The 20,503-nt window shown below is 26.8% G+C and overlaps 1 protein-coding gene across 4 annotated transcripts in view; it reads left to right on the top strand.

Moving 5' to 3' along the window:
• The first annotated feature begins 1,531 nt into the window (after positions 1-1,531).
• LOC135925950 (muscarinic acetylcholine receptor M3-like) overlaps positions 1,532-20,503 on the top strand; it is a 26,749-nt gene continuing 7,777 nt past the window's right edge. For 2 of the 4 annotated variants that reach the window (XM_065461544.1, XM_065461545.1), the window contains exons 1-2: positions 5,961-6,164; positions 18,213-18,335. Coding sequence is in view for 2 of the 4 variants with exons in the window: in XM_065461547.1 (XP_065317619.1) it covers positions 9,487-10,001; positions 10,421-11,546 (1,641 nt within the window). In the remaining 2 variants the exon portion in view is untranslated. Of the gene's footprint in view, positions 1,661-5,960; positions 6,165-9,480; positions 10,002-10,420; positions 11,773-18,212; positions 18,336-20,503 lie in introns of those variants that run through there. The other 2 variants (XM_065461547.1, XM_065461546.1) reach the window with 2 other exon arrangements.

Raw genomic sequence — 20,503 nt, 5'->3', positions numbered from 1 at the left:
AAGAGTCGCCAGGCATTACTTATGAACTTTCTTATTTATAATTTATTCTGATAAATTATTAAGTGAAAATTTATGAAAATAAAAATAATATATATATGTTTTAAATTCTATAATGATTGTGTTTTTATCGTTTTATATTTCAGCAATTCAACTAACTGTGAATGCAGAGTTAAACGGATACCGCCGATATTAAAAATGAACTATTTCTTATTCCTCCTATATCAAGGAACTCGACAATCCGAATGCATCCTTCTAGATTACACTTTATTTGTTTATTTGCGTATTATTAGCCCCTTTTTTAAAAAATAAACTACTTTTATTATAAAGTGTGAATCAGGACTATTTTCAAACCGATTTAGTTTTTAATAGCTTATTTTATGGATCGATTTTTTTAATATCGTTTTTAATGTGAAATTGTCATCATTTAGTTTTTTTTAACGATAAATAAAAAAAAAATAAGCATTTGTTTTAATGCAAATTACATTTACACAATAACTATATAATCATTAATATATCCTTTTAAAATCAGTATTATATGTTAACATACTTTATTTCCTTTAAATTACAAAAAAAAAGAAAACTTTTATTATGTAATTTACTAATTGGTTTACTCTATTTTTTTTTAAATATATAAAATTGTAGCGATAGTAACTTTTGAGTTCTGAATATATGCAATCGGATCTGTAAATAGTCCTATATTGAAAAATTATTTAAATTTTGATTCACTTTTTATATATAAATAGAAACTTACACCTCTCCCATACCTGTGTAGCTTTAAATTCAACCAAACAAGCCAAATCAAAAATAAATTTGCTTTTAAAAGTCTTTATTTTATTTAAGCTAAATTTCATAATATTAAAATTGGTTTAAAAGATCTATTTTTTTTTTCTAATCTGATTTGATAAAAATAGATTTTATTGGCTTAGAATAGAAAAATTCGCGTTTATATATATTATCTCGACTAAAATAATCTGTCAAAAAGGTGGGTATTTCTAGACCGCATTGCATGTAGCACTTTTGTTTTGCAATAATGAATTGCTTTGTCAATTGATTTAGAATGCTTTTAAAAAAAATATTTTTGGCTCATTTTTGAGATTGGACTTTTTATTTGGATGGAATAGGTCTCATGGTTAAAAATAAAAGAACGATGATAAAGGCCAATCGGGTATAGGAAACCTATGGAATCGAACCATATCTAGTTTCGTCAAACACCCCCATAAATTCATCATGCGTCAAATCTTCCTATATATTTTTTTCTATCACTAAAAATTCCTATAGATTAAACAACAAAACTTTTCTCATGGATCGCAACATAAAAGGAGCGAAATAGCTTTATATTGTTCTAACACCTGCAGGGATCAAATTTAAGAATTTCATCTCTTTAAATCATTTTGGCTATATTTTGTAAATTCTGTTTCAAGTGAAAATTTTTAAAAAAATGAGCAGTAAATGAATATTAAATGATCGATTTTTATAATGATTTTCCAAATTTATTAATTTATATATATAATTTAATTTTTCTAAAAACAAAAAATTTTAGGCACGGCTAACTTTCTTGAAGGATTTTTTTTTTAGCTCAGCTCATCCCGGACTTTTAAAGATCATTTTACAATCTGAAGTGAGAATATACGCCTCGAGCTTGGTTCAATAGGATCTGCGGGTTTGTTATAACTCTCTGTCCAATTTTTATAAAAGCACGATTATTTATTATTTTTTTGTTATTGACAATTAAAATAAATAAGTTTCCTTTTGTTATATTGTTTTTTTTTATCGATATTTTTGTCAACGAATTTTCGGAGATTAAGATAATATAGATCAAATTTATTGTTAATATAAATTCGTTATTTTTTTAGATAGTAGATAAGCCAGGATTAATTTGATTTGCGTGATTAGATGACATACAAATTAACTATATATTTTTTTTAAAAAAATAGTTATTACTGTAGAAAATATTAGCGAAACACAATCCTAAAATTATATTGTCTATTACATATTCTTTTTAGCCTATCTTTCTTTCCTTGACTTTGTACAGACAGGGTCAGACTGCCCAATAAGTCTAGTGGGAAAATCCACGTGTCTTCGAGATTTTAAAAAATTATTAGGTCTTTCGGAAAAAATTTTGGGACCTAAGGAAGAAATTTTTTTTTTTTAAATAGTAAAATTTATACACTTATGCATGAACTTTAAAATTAATATAATTTATATTATATTAGTTTTTATAAATTTTTCATGTATAAATTAAAAATAACTCAAAAGTTAACGATACTACAACTCATAAAATAAATATTCTAAATATGCTGGAATGCATTTCCAGAGCAATCAGATTTTTAAATTTTAAAAATGCGCTTAAAAAATGATATAAAGTTATAAAAATAATATATTGCCGGAAAAAACACATAGTCGCTAACATATACATGCCATATTTATAGTTTATATATAGAAAATAGAATATTATTATTATTTTATGTATATAAATATTTGATGGGAATTGACCGAAATGAAGATATTAAACAATACTAACAAAACCATACCCTGTAAAAATAATTATTTAAAAGTATATATATAATGATAAAAATTACCTGGTCTAGCCCTCATTAAGTATTAAGAACATTTATAACTTCCTCTCCATAACTAAAATGAATTCTAACATTCATATAATATAACCCAATGCTAATGTTTAAGGATTTTCCTGTGCTGGAGTAGGGAGATTTATATATTATTATTTATCCATTAATCTTTTTACTTAAAATTTATTGAGTTTTCATTCGAACATACATTTTATCTGATATAGATCATTAAATATAAAATTCTTAGTAGCTAACGGCACAAATTTCATTGAAGGATTTAGAAATAATTGGGCCTCTATCAAGATATTCATAAACAAGAAACTTAGACATTTTAACTGCCAGGAAAATGGTTGAAGATTCTAAATCTTCTTTAATTTCTTTAAATTTCCTCTTAATACATGTGAAAACTAGAAATATGACATTATCTATCAATAAAAATTTGCCGATTTAATGATCCGTGCATGGATATGAAATATCGCAGCGTAGAATTACTCTAAAATGAAGATGTATTTTGAGGAATGTTCAGATAATCCAAATGACCACTTTCAATTTACAGAGTTGAAATATTTCATGATATCATCGATCAGATAGTAACTTGTTTTACGGAAAGATTTTAGAAAAATCAACATTCTATAAGTGATGCTTGATTCTTGATTATTTGCGCAAATGTTCACAATTAATGAGAAAATTGTTTTACCAACTTTTGGGGGAAATTTAACCTTAGGTTCAGTAAATTCCTTTCTTTCCAAAACCAGATTTAGAAGTAAACGTATAATGGTTTCTTATAGTATTCATTTTATATCGTTTAGAAATTTTAATATATTGGAATCTATAACTGATAGGTGAAATAGGACATACATACAGTGATAAACCATAATCATTCTAATTCTTTTCTTTCCGAATTTGAGAATATGCGATTTTTTTATATATGATGGACTGCCAAATGCAAGTATATTTTAAAAACCGAACCAGAGGTAAATATTTACAACATAAATATTTTTAGATATTATAGATTCACCAATAGAAAAAGAAGACTATTCTCGTCTCACTCAAATGCTCTAATATTTTAAGGCCAAATCTTTTACAGCAGATGCGAAATTTATTCAAATGCTATCGGTTTCGAGCCCTGCTCAACGATATATTATTATTGAATCAAGCTTATTATAATCACACCATTGCATTAACAACTAAATACTTATTTTATATCTTTTTTAAAAATATCATATAGTGTTGTGATGATTTAATGAAACATGTTGACGATTAAATCAAAACCCATCCAAATAAAAATATTTTGTTTGCTAAAATAATTAAAATAACAAAAGGAGTAATAAAAGAATCTTCAATAAAGCTTTGTCTGTATTTTAATTATTTTTGCAAAAAAATAATTTTATATGGATGGGTTTTAATTTAATGGTCAATATGTTTCATTAAATCATCTGTAAATGAAAATGAAATAATATGAAGAACACTTGTTTATAAATTAACACGAAGAATAATGTATGCAAACTCAAAGAACGAGTAATTCTTTTAAATGGATCATACATAACTATTAAAAAGATAATAATTCTTTTAAATGTTAATATAGTGGAGTAGATAAATAAAATCATATAATTCCCGGTAACAGGCTGAGTAAAAGCGGACCGTAAGCCCGTATTAGGGGTTTGGGTAGCAAAGCTTCCAGGGGCCTCTTTTAGGAATGCCCCATGGGCCCCTTAGCCTCCCAATCCGCCCCTGTTTACAAAGAATATATATATATAATGGGTTTTTTTTATTATGCAAAGATTATAGGTTAAAAATGGCATCACTCTTATAACTAGTAAATTTAATAATAAGGAAAAGATTATATATCTTTTAGAATATGGATGAGTTTATTTAGTAATTTATTTCTCTCTCTCTCTCAATTTAATGAGCTCTATTATTTTTATAGATTACTAATCCTGCGCTTAAATAAATTTCCATATGATCAATTCATTAAAATTTCAAGCTATTTAATAAAAGAGAAATTTATATTTGGCGAAAAATCAAAATTATTTATATAAAATTAGCTAGGAAAAAAAAATAATATTATTAACTTATGCTTGTTAAATAACGATAATTCTGACTGACCTTGTTTATTAATCAATTATCAATTGATTTATTCTTCTCCTTTTTTTTTTGAAATATGAAAATTATGTTCGCTTTTTTCAAAAATATATATAAAATAATTTTAAAAAGCAAGTTAATTTTTTTCTGTCTTTATCACACACAATCTCTAAATTTTGGAATACAAGTTCAAGGTAAAAGAAATTTGTCGGCTGAATATTATAGTGTTCTATATACACTTCTTTTTTGATAAATGAATTCTTCAGTATTATATTCTTATGTATCCACAATAAATATGTTTAGATAATATAATCCTATATTATGCATTATTACAATGTGATCTTCTATTTAAAAAAAAATATACTGAATATTAAGAACAAATTCATTTTTTATATAATAAGTGCCGACGCCAATCCTAGATTTAAAATCTAAGCAAAAATTGATTTATTTCGGTAGAAGTGGGAAAGCTTAAAAAGTAAATAATTTTAAAAAAATTCTAAACTAAGGGTCTTTCTGCATTCACAGTTAGCGCGAATTCGCTGCCAATGTATAATACATACAAACACTAAAATTATATATCTTATGGACCCCCCCCCCAGTAGCTACGCTACTGGAACACAATATGCTTGTCTCCTTTTAGTTTTAAAATGTCAAAAAGATTTTTTAAAATTTAGCCAAAAAATATAATTAGGCTCACTTTGAAATGCGTGTAAGTGCCTATTGAAATATAACTTGTTTATTTTTTCAAAAAAATCTAAGAACCTTGTGACAAGTCATTTTATTATAAATAGGAGAACAGAAATTTAAATAAATCAGCTGTTGTAACGGCACACTTACCTACCTTCAATTTCCATGAAGACCTTAGAAAGAATGTGCCTTTATAAATAGATAATACCAAACCAATCCCCATCCCATTCCATTTTTTTGCGATATACAAAAGCGATTTATCGATTAAAAATAATATTTGAATCTCTGACAAATTTGGCAATGCGTTATTTCTTGCTCATTAAAAAAAAAATCAGAGCATCCATTTCCTTTTCTTAAATAAAAACACTGAATTCCAAAATAAAACTTTAAAAAAATTTAAAAAAACGATTTTAAAAAAAAAGTTTATTATCATTAAATTTGATCCAAATCCGGGAGAAAAAATATTGATTGGATTTATAGGTTTTAAACGCTCAATATAGACAGGGTTTCATGATTAATATGTAAAAAAAGGCAAAGAAATCGATATTTTTTTGAAAAATGAAAAAAAAGTAAATCTATTATATTATAAAATTAATTTTAAAGAGAATAAAATAATTGCTTTTATTTTTTTTTACTTTTTATGTTTTATCTTCTTTTTATCAAACTTTAATAAATAATATAATTAAGTGTGATTAAATAATTTGGAAAATAAACAAATTTTTTTAAAAAAAATTAGATGTTAAATTTCGGGTATCTCGTGAAATTCAGTAAATTTATGGAAAGATGCAAATGAACAAAATCTATTCTTAATAAATTAATGATTACAAGGTAAAATAAATTAAAATAATATATTTATTTATTTTTAAAAAAAAAAGACATTTCATATAAATATTTTCTTAGTAATCAATCCTCTGGTTTTTAAAAAACTAATTACTTATTTCATATTTTTTTTACAAGATTATACTAATTTTTTATATATTTTACTTTTTAAAGGGGCAAATCAATTTTAATTATACTCTATAACTGTTTTTTTAGTTACTAAAGGTAATATTTTGTTACTTTCTCATTATAATTAAACTTGATATAGCGAAAAACTGGGAAAATCGGGCAAATGATTAATATACAGGCGCGTAGCCAGGAATCTGATTAGGTAAGGGGGGGGGGATTAGAAAAAATTAAATTCAAGAAATTATTCCTGAAGTTGTTGAATATTTAAAATGTCGTATATATTTATTACTAAAATATTTACAATTAATATTAATACTTAAATAATCTATAAATTTATCAAATATAAATTATAATCTATGCATTAAAAAATGGTGATATAAATTAGTGATATACATCGCGCCTAATTTTTCAAGCCCGGCCCGGCCCGAAATTTATTTTATAAAGTTTTTCAATTTTTATAATTACTCAAAATAAACGATATATGTTATTTGGCGTCTACTTTCTATAAATAAAATCACATATTTTTTACATAAAAAATTCAACATAAAATTGATAAATTTAGATATATTTTAAAAAAATTTCTAAGGCCCGACCCGACCCGGCCCGAATTTTCTTAAAAAATATTAGGCCCGAAGCCCATCCGGGCCGGGCCTGGTAAGGACCACCTACTTTTGCAGATCTCTAATATAAATTATTAAATGTATATAACCAGCATATAATGCCGAGGATGAGGATATTTTACGTCTAAAAATTCGGTTTCGTTGTTTTTGTAATCGGCAGAAACGGCTAAAATCGGAGCTGTTATTATTAACTTATCTTAGCACGTTGGTCTGACCTATCCAAGTGTGAGCGAGCATGAATTATACAGAGGCCCATCCTTCGTATAATTATGCCGGTTTTTTATTCAAGGATACCAATAAACCTTGTAACTCATGTAAATTATGTAAAAATGTAGGAACTAGAAACCAGACCATGTTATTAGTTGTTGTAAAAGTATAGGAAATAGCAGATGATTAAAAAGTCTGAAAAGAAAAACGAAAAGATTCCCAATATATTATCTTACTAGGTAATGGAGTATGATTACATATTCTATTTATAAAGTAAGTATAAATATAAATAAATTAATACACTTTACTTTCACTAATATAACTATAATAAAACTGAATACATATCAATAAATAAAGAAGGATCATATTTAAATTTAATGAGTTACTTCTACACTTTCTGAGTGATGGAAGCAGAATACCCCCCTAAAAAGTACCCCCGCCCCTTTCGAAATAATTATTAATTACTTTTTGACACCCATCATAAATTTCAAAAATAAGAGTTAGATATTATATTTTCTTCTAACACATTTTCGTTATTAGTACACTTTTAAAAAATAATTATTTTAATAAAAATATTTATTATACAAACAGCATTGAATTCCCAATTTTTACTTCTTTTTTCTTGAATTGCATTTTACTACCCTTTATAAAAGTATAAACAATTAAATATTAATTGAAGAATTTCTTTGCTATTCGTCTAATTTTGATAAATATTCTTAAAAGCTACTTTCAAAGCTTTTCTTTAAGCCAATCATGTCTTTTTCTGATGTGGTCTGTCCATTTTATCTCTTATATTATGCCATGTGCAATTATTAATTAAGCATTTGTATTTTTTTTTATTAATATTTTTGGGCATATTTTGAAATTGGAAAAATAATTTTATATAACAACCTAATTTTTATTAAAATGTGATAATAAGACCCCCCCCCCTTCCACTTATTTAATTTAATATGTATTAACGGAATCACGCGGTCGAGTCTGATATCATAAACCAGAAATCACTTGGTTATGGATTGGTGTAGTAAAACAATAAAAGAATTAAATTTTTTTAAAAAATGTTTTTTTTAAAAAAGTACCCCCAATCAAATTTTTAGAAACAGTTGCTTCGGACCCCCCTCCACCCGTTGTTGGGGCCAGTGAATTTAATTCAAATCTGGGTTATATATTATTTAAATTATTACAATGATAATGAGGGTTAGGATTATATATGAAGTGAGATTTAAACAGATATTATAGAGAAACTAATAAAGTTCCTAAAATTTTACCGTAGTTAAATATTAGCAAGGTGTTAGTTAAATCGTTATCAAAAGTAGAATCTTTCTAAATTCTCGTAATTTGTCAAGTTTACCCCATATTTTTTAAGGTTTTGGTTATCAGTTATCTTCCTAAACTATTTATTTTTATATAGGAAGAAAGGCTTTAAAGCAATGCCGGTAGCTTGCAGTTTATCAAGAGCGTAGAGAAATTAAATTGTGCGGAGATTGCCTTAGGAGGTGACTTATTAATTCTCATTTGATATATAGAGAGAGTTTTAGATTTTTCCCCAAAGAGCCAAATTGGATGTATTATGAATTAAAAGTTTTAGTAAGGTGTCGGAGCTTAATTTATTGTATACGATAGCTTCCTCGATAATCACATTATTTATAGATGGGTTATTATAAGATAGAGAGTGGAAGGCTGTCATCACCTTTGTTTTATCAATGTTTTGAGTAAGGCCAAACTCCGGAGCTTCTGTAACTATTATGTCTACTTGATATTGTAAAATAAACATAGAGTTTGCCATAATGTACAGAATTTGCGAAGGCTAGAATGTTATTTGACCTTTATTATTTGCAATTTATAATGATAAACAATATCGGCGAGAGTACACATCCTTGTTTTAATCGGATCTTGATCGGAATTACAGGATATATTAAGCCAGCACAGATTTGAATTGAGTGATTTTGTAAAATATTAGTTATTAGTTTAAGCAAATAACTATAGGTCCATATCACCTCCAAGGACTTCCACAACTTGTTTTGAATAATCAAACCTAAAGCTTTTTTAGAATCTAGAACCGCAATGAAAAGTTGACTCTTGCATGTTAAAACTTTTTCTAGTAGCATTTTTAAGGCATTTATTGCTTCGACAGCGTTTTGCCCTTTCCTATAAGATATGAGGGAATCCTCATAGTATGGTTTGATATAGGGTTTTAATCTGTTGCTTTTAATATGAGTAAAAATATTGCACATCCGAGTTTAACGATATGCCTCTCCAATCTTTTAGAGTCTTGGGATTTTTTATTTTAGGGAAATTTGTTAGTATGTATTCAGAGTCCTCTATTTTAACAATATATATTGATATGTTAACAAATTTAATTTTCTTTTTAGAAACAAATGAGCAAAAGGTTTAATGTATTTTTCGATTTCCCGGAAGACGAACAGTTTACCGAAGGATTTTTCTCCACTTTTGGCTCTTACAACACGACAAATCCTTCAGCGAATATTTATCATCTAAAAAATTTAGTCGATGAGATATCTCTCATTGATCCCACGAGGCTTCAAAATTCCTCCAATTACCCGAACCCCGAGGATGTTCATAATCCATACCTCGTAGCAAAATGCGTATTTATAGTTTTGCTGACAATTTTGATAGTGGTTTTCAATACAACAGTTATCTGGGTGCTAACTAAATACCGAAATTCCCTCAATTTAGAGCTTTATAGCTATTATAACTTGTCAATTGCCGTGGCAGATTTAATGATGGGTCTTTTCGTATCACCGCTATCTATTTATCCGGCTTACAGCGGGTCCTGGGTATACAGTAATTTAGCTTGTAAAGTCACCTCGTATTTGCAAGTCGTGATATGGATAGTCGTATGGTGCCATTTTATGTGGATCGGTGCCGATAGGTTTTATCTCTTCTCATTTTAATTTAATATTTAATCGAATAAATAAATATCTCTATAGTATTATTAGAATATTTACAAAGCTACATTGGCAATTTATGGCATGAAAATTACATATTTAATATTATAATAAATCCTACTCTACTATTAAAATTTATGATAAAATTTCATAATTAGGTTCTGGTAAGCGATTATAAAATCTCGCGAAAATGGGATTTTTGCGAAATAATAATGATTTACCAAATTAATTGCGCAATTATAAATAGCATAAAATTCCGCGATTTTAATTGCCTGCTAAAATGTAGGCTCATTGGAGAGGATTTTTTAATACTATTTCATATGGGGAACTTAAAAAAATTTTTTTTGTTTTCATTAGTTAATAAATTATATTTATTTAAAAAATAAACAAATAAAAATGTCAGATATTTGGCCTTGAGAAAGCCTTACAAATATGAAAATAGCGGGTCTAGAAAAACACGTTATAAATGTTGGATAGCTTTTAGTTGGTTGACGGCCGCTCTCATAACTTCCCCCCATTTATATGGCTATAAGTGGTCTCGCTTCAACAAGGACTCATATCTTTGCGTTTTAGATTGGAGACTTATGACAGCGTATTCATTGACGGTGGGAGCTTTGATAATTATGCCTACCTTTTTAACGCTTGCTTTTACGTATTCCTCCATATTTAAGAGGTTGTTTCAACAATATATGCATATCAGGAAAGTTATGAATAATAAGCATAATGGCACCAACGTCCCATTTGTTGAAACGGGGGGAAGGTTTAACCCGAGAAGGATGTCAATGGCTTATGACACTATGTATAGGAGAATACGGAAATCTATAATGTCCGGTCGTAGAGGTTATAAGAAAAAACCAAATAACAATTCTTTTACTCGAGAACTTGTTATAGTGGATAGTAATGGCAAGCCTATCGCCAAAAAAGTTTATGATCGACGTCAAGATAGAGATGCCATTACTTTGGAGACGTTTAAAAAGGGCAATCTATCCAACAACGCAATAATCAATAATCTTAAATCCCAGCCTTCCTCCCCTTCACAGTCACCCGGGTTCAAACTTGCTAACACTATTTCTAAGGATGGAGGATTAGGTAATAAGGCAGACAAATCCGACTTGCTCTACAGTACGGATCAAAACAATTCTCCATTCATAACAGGCTTGGCTATGGATGCCAGTTCTTATTTACTCTCATTCACCAATATAGTACTCTTTGTGATTTCATGGATACCATGGATAGTGTTAAAGGTGCATGCCTTTATATCCCATGACAATGACACCTCCTTGGAAGTAACTAGATCAAAATCTAGCCGTATGGTAGAAATGTCCAAAAATAATTTTGGGAATCTTTCTCAAGTATCCATTTTCCAGAATAGTTACCACCCCGAATTAGAATTCATAACCTCTTGGGTGATCATCTCCAATTCGCTTTGGAAGCCCATGTTTTACTTCATTTTCGATAAGAAGTTTCGCGGGCTTGTTGGGAATCTGATAGTTGGAAACACCAATCAAAGCGTAATTTCTAAAGTATAAATCTAAAGCACTTCAAGACATTATATTTTTTTTACCTTGTTAATGTATATTTTATTTTTTTTTCTACTTTGAAAAAAAAATGTGATAACAAAACACTATATTCTAAACCTGTGAATTTATTTGTAATTAAAACCTCAAACACGCTCATTTAGAGGCATTTATTTGTTTCGGAATATTGATTAATCGTTAATTTATTGTATAATCGCAATATATATTTTTACACTAGTCGAATGTTACACATTTGTGGATTCATTATAATAAATAAATAAACTACTAAAAGAATTTATCTAAAGTTTATCAAGTATGAACACTTTTTTTTATGCCAATATCGTTTTTAAAAATTTGAATGGGTGGTAATGTGAAAATATGTCCTTCCCCCTTTCTTCTATTTATACTAAGGTTTTTTTTTTAATTTAAAATAAAATAATTAAATAGTCTTATCTCTTATAAATAAAATAAATAAATATTAGCTTGGCCCCCAAAAAATATACAATCTTTTTTGAATATTATAAGTGGAAAATAATATTAATCCTAATCTAAATAAAAGGATATGTTGAGCGTAGTATATAAATTTTCAGATTTTCCCCTTTAAAAAAAACTAACTAAATGTAAATATAAATAAATTGTAGTGCATAAAATACATTAAAACCCGATATTTGGATGAAAGCAAAATAGATGTAGACATTCGAAAGGCAAAATAAATAATTTTATACTTCAATTTTTTAAATATTGGTTAATCAAATTTATTACGAAATGGTCCCAAAATACTAATAAAAAATCTAATGGCAACTTTCTGGGCCCCCCTTCCTCCCCTGAATCCTAGATGCAATATTGATTAATTCTTGTTAGAAAAATGATACATATTAGAACCAAAAGCTGCACTATATCACCTAATTACAGGACCATCAGTAACTTAATTATCTAAAACTTACTAAAGTACAACCGATATCTGATTTATTTAAGTGCTAATCTCTCTTTCTTTTTGTAATCGTTATAAAATGATAAAACTTTTTAAAATTTTGCTTAAACTGAATTGTGGACTTGCACATTAACATAGGTTTTTCATGAGCAAATTGCTAATTTAAAGGGGAGAAAATTTTTGTTATTCTACGACTTATATAGATTTAAGAAGAGTCAAGCCAAGGTCATTTTTTTTACTGCCTTACTCATATGAAGAGATGGCCTAAAAAATAAGGAACAAAATAAAAGTTTTTTTGGTCAAAAATACGTATGGACGATATTATATTTGTTTTTACCCTTACTAAACTCGTATTTTTTTATAAAACTTTTTCGTTGTTTAAAATATTCCTCGAGTGATGGGGTTGAGTAGTGTTGTTAAACGGCTCGTTTTGAGCCGATTTTTAAAAACGGCTAACTCACTATTTCATCCAGAAAAATATTACGCAAGCCTGAAAATTTTGCTCATAGAAGGAACAAAAGTCTAGACATATATTATCGAAATCTCGAGGCTTAGTCGATATTTATCTGGCTAAAATATTGTGTTAGCCGTTTTAAAAAATCGGCTAAAAACGAGCCGTTTATTAACACTAGGGGTGAGGGGGGAATCGGGCATAATAAAAAACTGTTTGATGAGGATAATAAGTTATAAGCAATTTAAATTTTTTTTTGTATTGATAAATTAATCTAACCTTTTTCTTTTATAATTTTTTATTTTGCCCCTTCTATTTTCCTTATAAAGGGATAGAATTTTTTGATTATTCGTTTTTAAGTTTATCGTGATATAATTTTTATAATAGCGATTAAGTAATAAAAGTATTTTATATTTTGTGTTTAATTAAAATATAAGCGAAATTTTGTCATAATATCACGTTAGCAATATCCTAAAGTACACCATCAGTACCACAGCCACGGATGCTCCACCAACCACTCTAGGTATACTACCCGTTTCTGATCTACCACCATTATTCTTCCATCCTTTATTTTGCTTATAACCTCACTTCCGGTTGGTTTCTCATCCTGGCTCAAATTAATTATCTAACGAGAATTTCTTTAACTTTAATTTTTGCAAACTGCTAATTTTTTTGCTTATAACTCAATTCTAATTGATGATATCCTGCTGAAAAATATGGAGGCACAAATTAAGTATCTAATATTTACAGATACTTATATGGATTGCTTTTGGCAAGTTACCAAATTTTTGTTATTTCGCCTAACATTGATTCTGCTAGATTCGTGTTGAAGATCAATTAGGCACAAATTAAGGGTTTCTCATTGGCATAAATTTAAGAATTTATTCCTCAAGTTGTTCTATAAATCGCCTTTAAATTGAATATCACTAACTTAACTATTAGGATCACCTGTGACCGGTTTAAATAATATTGATAAGGCACAAAGATTAAATCTTGGCCTGCACAATCTTGCTCATAATTTCAAAAACAGTTGATTTTGCCTGGAAGATCAATTAGGCATAAATATGCACCAAATATTGGCAAAAGTTTTTAAATTTTATCCTCGAGTCATTTTGCCAACTTTATGATTTATAAATGTAAGATAAATTAGATTTAAAACCTTGAAACCAACATTTTTTAAATTGCATATTTTAATTTAAGCAAGAAGTTTCTTACATTATATTATTATATCATGTATTAAATTTCTTTCTATTTATAAATGACTAATTTATAATTAATTTTTCTCTTTTTTTTAAATTACAAGTTATTTTTAATTTATAGGTAAATTGAGTTAATTATATTTTAAAATATTTTAATAAATTCCGAAGAATCTCCCCTATGTTTTGGCATATCTTTAAAATGAAGGTATCTACTATAAAAAAATTATATACTTTTTTACCCCGTACTAAGTATCGATAACCTCTATCAAAAAGTATTACTTTTCTGATTTATAACTAGAGTTCGGGACTTGAACCATAGCGGGTTTCAGCTCTGAATATTTTAAATAAATGGTTCTAGCTCGTGGTTTTTTGAGAATTGCCAGGGTTCCCAGAGTTACGGGTTATAATTCCGTTTCCAAACAATTATAAACCTTCCAAAGTGAATCACATTCGAGAAAAATATTATATGAAATAATAACTTTTGCTAGAACCGGTTTTTTCTAAAGCTAATTACTTGCTATCGTACAACCAACCTAATTGAAGAATTAGTGTTGTTTATAAAATCTATAAATAAATGTAACCTATAAAATAATATAGGTTAAAAAATATATAAAAAGGTAGAAAATTTTTAGATTTAAAATTGCTAATTATTTATTTATTTACTAAATTAATAAATGTTTATATTTTAAATCATATAAGACGCTGGTCATATTAAATTAAATTGTAGATCGGTATGAAATTGAATGGCAAAATATATTTAGTAAGGGGGTCAAAATTATATGCAATGCAAAATATTTCAAAAATGATTTGGCATATGTTATAATATAATATTAGACAGAGACCGCTGCAGGTTCAGCCCACCGTAATCATAATGACCGTGATGGGTATAATTTAAAAAATAAAGGATATTTTTTTACAAAGCGCGGACTACGTTGGAAAATCATATTATGAATTATTTAACAATTCATTTATTGCTCATATTTTCAATTTATCTTTGGAACAATTAACAAAATATATTTGCCGTCAAAAATTATTTAATTTAACGAAATTTAAAAAATTAGGGCCATAAAATATAAAAATAATTTTTTAAAAAAATTGGGTTATTTTTTTGTCTAAAAATTGGGTCGGGCTTGAAAAGGGGAAAATTCTTCGAAGTTAGCTTCGGTATGAACCTAAAAAAAATCAATATATGAAGATCTCTGATAATATTACTATTACAACTTATTCTCGAATTTCATGACGCAAGTAATCAATTAACCAATCATTCTTTATCGCGACTGTCACGGGAATTAGCCATAATCAAACAAAAGATAATTGAAATTTAAATCATTTCATTTTTAAATTATTTACTTCTTTTTTTTTTAATCTAAAGTATATCGGGCTATATTTAAAACAATCGAGGACCTTAAAACAAATATTTAATTATAAATCTGATCCAACTATAAGAAAAATTTAGGGCAAAGGGTGTTTTTTTTTAATTGTTGCTTATAATTATAAATTTAAACTGAAAATTCCAGAATTTTTCAACAAAAAAAAAATTTATTAATTTATTATCCCCTTTTTCAAATGAATCTAAACTATATAATGTTTCAAGTTATATTATCAAACTTCATCCTATTCCTAAGTTTGGTGGAGGGATTCCCATGTAAAGCATAAATTTGTTATTTGATAATCATAAAATATATATTTTGTAATTTCGAGGGACATATAGAACCAGTCTTTCTCATTTTAAAATTGAATAAATTATTTTTGTTTTATCTTGGAGGTGAATTTATGTTATATAATTATACCTATGTTTAGTTCTTATAATGTAATTTATTTAGCCCCCTCAATCATATTATTTAAGAAATCGAATATTCATGTAAAACATTAAACCACCCACACTTTATAATAGTAAAGGTCACGAACGAAAAGGATTCTTAGTTTTTATCACAATGCACGTTATTGATCTTTCATAAATTGAATTCTGCCTATAAAATATAACGTAAGATTCTAACATCATAAAAATTTTAAAAAATTATTATATTACATTAACAAAATAATTTTTTTTTTTTCTTTTTTCTTTGAATTTTAACAAAAAAATTGACCGAATCTCATAGATCAAGCGCGTGAAAGTAAAACTTTTTTTGGCTTCTTGCTTGAGATATTTCTTAATATTTGCCCATTTTAATTTAAGATTTTAGTCAAAATAATATTGAGCAAGCTTCAAGATTTCGTAAATAGATATCCAACTCTTTTTGGCTTCTATGAGCAAAATCTTTAGTCCTGCGTAATATTTTATAGCTAAAATATTAGGTTCGCCTTTTTTTAAAAAACGAGCCGTTTAACAACACTATTTCTTGGAATACCATTTACGTTAAACAATCCAAAAACTTATATTTTTTAATAAAAAAAATACCATCATCCCAAGATTTGTTAAAATTTAAAAACTACATGAAAGAAGTTAATAATTTTATATACTTTTTTAAAAAAAAGGAACATGTCACACTAGAGAGGAGTAATTGCTTAAGAATAGGTTTAAAGGTAGAATCCATCGAAACCTTTTTAAATAAATCGCCGAGGGAATTGTTTAATAAAATTTTGATAGTTTTATTCTCCATAGATATAATTATTTTAATAGACTTGTTTCTTTAAGGTCACCCAAAACTAGAGGAAATAATAACGTTTATATAAGTGAAATAGACCAGGACATCTTTAACGGCAGATAAAAACGCTTTTATGTTGTGACGAGGTGTGAGCCTGTATAAATGAATTATAAAACTTCCTATAGGATTTTTTTTAAAAAACTGTGAAATTATGTGTATGGACTATATAAAAAAAAATTTAATTGCCTATAATTTTTTTCTGAATGAGTGAAAAAAAGGCCATTATATTTATTTTATTTCATCCCTAAATAAACATTCATTTATTTTTGGAGATATTCAGTCTTCAAATATTGAAATAAAATACAATATAAATATATCGAATGCTATTGATCTTTTTCTGTATAGGTTGACCCAGGACTCATTCCTTCATGGCTATTAATATTATTATAATGAAAAATTATCGTATATTCTTTCAAATTTGGATTTAATTAAAATTTACAATTTAAATATTTTCTTATGCTTTTTTAGATGTTAAATCTTAAAATTTTTTTGTATTTTCTTACATTTTACACATTTTATCTTCTGATGTTATATATTATATTAATTGACCTTATTATAATTTTACGATTTTAAAATGGAGGTATTTATTTATTTATCAAAAAAAGAGTAATAATTAGAATTTTTTTTATATCTTTATCAAAATTTAATGTTTATTAAAATCAGATATGATATTATATATTTTGGAAAAAGGTTGTCTAAATCTTTATCATAATTCAATGTTCAAAATATATACAATCCTATATACTATATTTCCCCTGCTGATTCCCTATAGTATCAATTTCTTTTTCCACCAATCACATGTTAAATAGGATTAAAGATGGAGCTGTGAAAAAAATTGACAATTTTATTTTAAATCTTGAGGGAGGGGGCTTTAAATTTTCTAACCTAGAGACCAACATTTTAATATGACTGGAGCCTCCACACTAATTCTATATTAATATAAAAAAATATGATCGAATTATGTATTTTTTTTAGTGTAATTTAAATAAATATTATATAATACCTTAAGAAATAGATTTTTTAATAATTTAGATTTTCAATATGAAAGATAAATTTTTGATTGGCAATTCAAAAATTTGACTGAGGTCCTGAACCCGAATCAAACCTATTTTTGTCGAACCAACTTTGAACTTAAGTAGGTTCACAATTTTGATCTGATCTTTAAACTCAAACCTAACCTGGCCAAAATATTTTGAGGGTTCAATCTGTAGCAAATAATATTTATTTCTTCTAAGTATAGCAAAGAAGTTTCATCATTATCATTCTATACACAATTCTTAATATCCATGCAAGGAAAGAAAGAAAGTAAGCAAATATTATTTTTCGAAGATATAACAAAAATTTTGGATAATAAATTACATATTTTTTGATTATAATATTTTTTCTACCTAGATAAGAATAATTACAGATTACAAAATAATTAATTGCAAATTTCAAATAAAAAAAATATAGATAGTTTTAGAAAGGAAGAAGTTGACCCAAAATGCTCCTTGATATATGATCAACACAGCAATGGCGTCCCCTTTAACCCATTCGACCAAATCTATGTTAATCAGAGTTTGTTAGTGAATTACGGTATATTAAATATTATAAACATTTTCTCTAATGCATATATTTATATATTATTAAAAGCAATACAGTTAAACATTTATAAGATTCAAATTTGGGGATGTATATTTACCCGTGAAACTATAACCTGGGGAAATTTTTCAGGAAATTCGGGAAAATAAAGTGAAACAATTGGGAAAATAGGGTTTGTTTTTCCTTCAAGTTTCAAGAAAATATATAGATTATATTTATAAAAAAAAATAATTCAATTTATGAAAAGTATTCTAAATCAGAACTTTAAAACAATAAGCAATTTGTCAATCCAAAAGTGCTTTACTCATAAAATACAGATTAGCTCTTTTGAAAATATGTGTCTCGATCTGGTTTTTTTATACCTATTTTTAGATTTTAAATATAAATTTCTAAGTATATTTTTTACCATTTATTTTTTCTTTAAATTTACCCCTTTTTCTAAACATTTATTTTCGGAATTTTATCTTTGTTCACTAGCTAAGCCTGAATCCATCAGAATTAGAGAAGGTTCTTATAATTCCAACAATTTTATTATATAAAATAAATTCTACAAAATCATAACCGTTATGATAAGGAAAGGAAAGACTCGAATAAATTCTTTGGCATCGGATCTTCAAATCATTTAAAAACGTGCTCAACAAATTTTTTGATATTTTTCTTTATAAAATCATATTAGTTTTTTTTTTTTAAATTTTAAAAAATCTGAATTTGCCTGAAATATATTCTGGAATATGTAAAAAATACCAAAACTGTACTATAAATAAATGTTAGGCAATTTTATTAGATTATGCATATGATTAGGCCTACAAAAAAACGAATCGCTTCGAATAATAAAATCATTATTCGTTTCGATTCGTCGAATATTCGATTCGATTCGAAAAATTTTCTAAAGCTTATAAAATATTTTGCAAAAAAATTTTTACAGATGTTTAAAGATGACACTTTTAAGGATTCTCTAAACATTTTTGCATATAAAATATAACAAAATTTTAGAAAGTATTTCATTATAGATTTTATTTATTAAAAATACTTTAGTAGCATAAATTTCCTATATTTTATATTAATATAATTTTTAGAGGTGATTATGACAATGTAATAGAGGATGAAGATATTATAATGCACTATCTGAATTAGATTGTTTTTAAAATTTTCCAAAAATAAGGTTACTAAATGGGAAAAGGATTTTCCTAATCAAATAATAAGAACTAGTGAAAAAAATTTAGTTATTTATCTGCCAGGAGCTCGAGAATATGGGAAAGAGGCACACTCTATAAAAATGTTTTGACTTGTTCATAACATCAAAAATGATTAAAGAGAAACAATCAAAATAAAATAATTATATTTTACTTTGAAGCTTTTCCTTTTCTTCAATTAAACTTTTTCAGCAAATATAACTTGTTATGATTTGATATTTGATAATAGGAAATAAAATAAAACGAAATGATATCCACTAGGATAATTTAATTACTTCTTTTTATTTTACTTGCAATAAAATATTTGCGAATAATTAAATATTTATATATAAATAATTTCGAATAATTTTCCTCATTATTCATATTCGATTCGAAATTTCGAATCGAATAATTGTGTTATTCGTATTCGTAAAATACGAATCGAATCGATTCGAATATCAAATAACAAATAATTCGTTTTAGGCCTACATATGATTGTGCATATTGACAGTAACATATAATATTTAAAATACAGTGAAATATATAATAACTGAGCTCCTTAAGCACAAGATCGACTTAATTAATTCTGGCAATCCTAAACCATACTAAATCTTTCATTTATTAATAAATATCGCGTAAATAATATATATTAAAGGTCGGCGTAGCCCGGCCCGAAGCCTAACCCGCGGGCCAGGAAAATTACCAAAGTTTGAAAACGTTTTAAAAGTTAATAATTAGTCAAATTTATGTCGTTTTCTTTCATAAAATTATTACGAGCTGGACCGGATAAAAATAATTACAAGCCGAGCTGGGCTAAACCGAGCCCAAAACCTCGTTAGAACATTTTTATGAGCCGGGACCAACCCCCTGATATATATTTTATAAAATAACCCTTTGAATCGATTAATTTTGAAAGATAGTGAAAAAGAAAACATTTTGAGCTATGGGAAAAAAATATGATATCGCGATTATTTATATCAATAAAAAAAA

The sequence above is a fragment of the Gordionus sp. m RMFG-2023 genome, chromosome 3, assembly GCF_954871325.1.
Source record: "Gordionus sp. m RMFG-2023 chromosome 3, tfGorSpeb1-WG-v2, whole genome shotgun sequence".
Lineage (NCBI taxonomy): Eukaryota > Metazoa > Nematomorpha > Gordioida > Chordodea > Parachordodidae > Gordionus > Gordionus sp. m RMFG-2023.
This window is presented reverse-complemented; position numbering and strand designations above follow the sequence as displayed.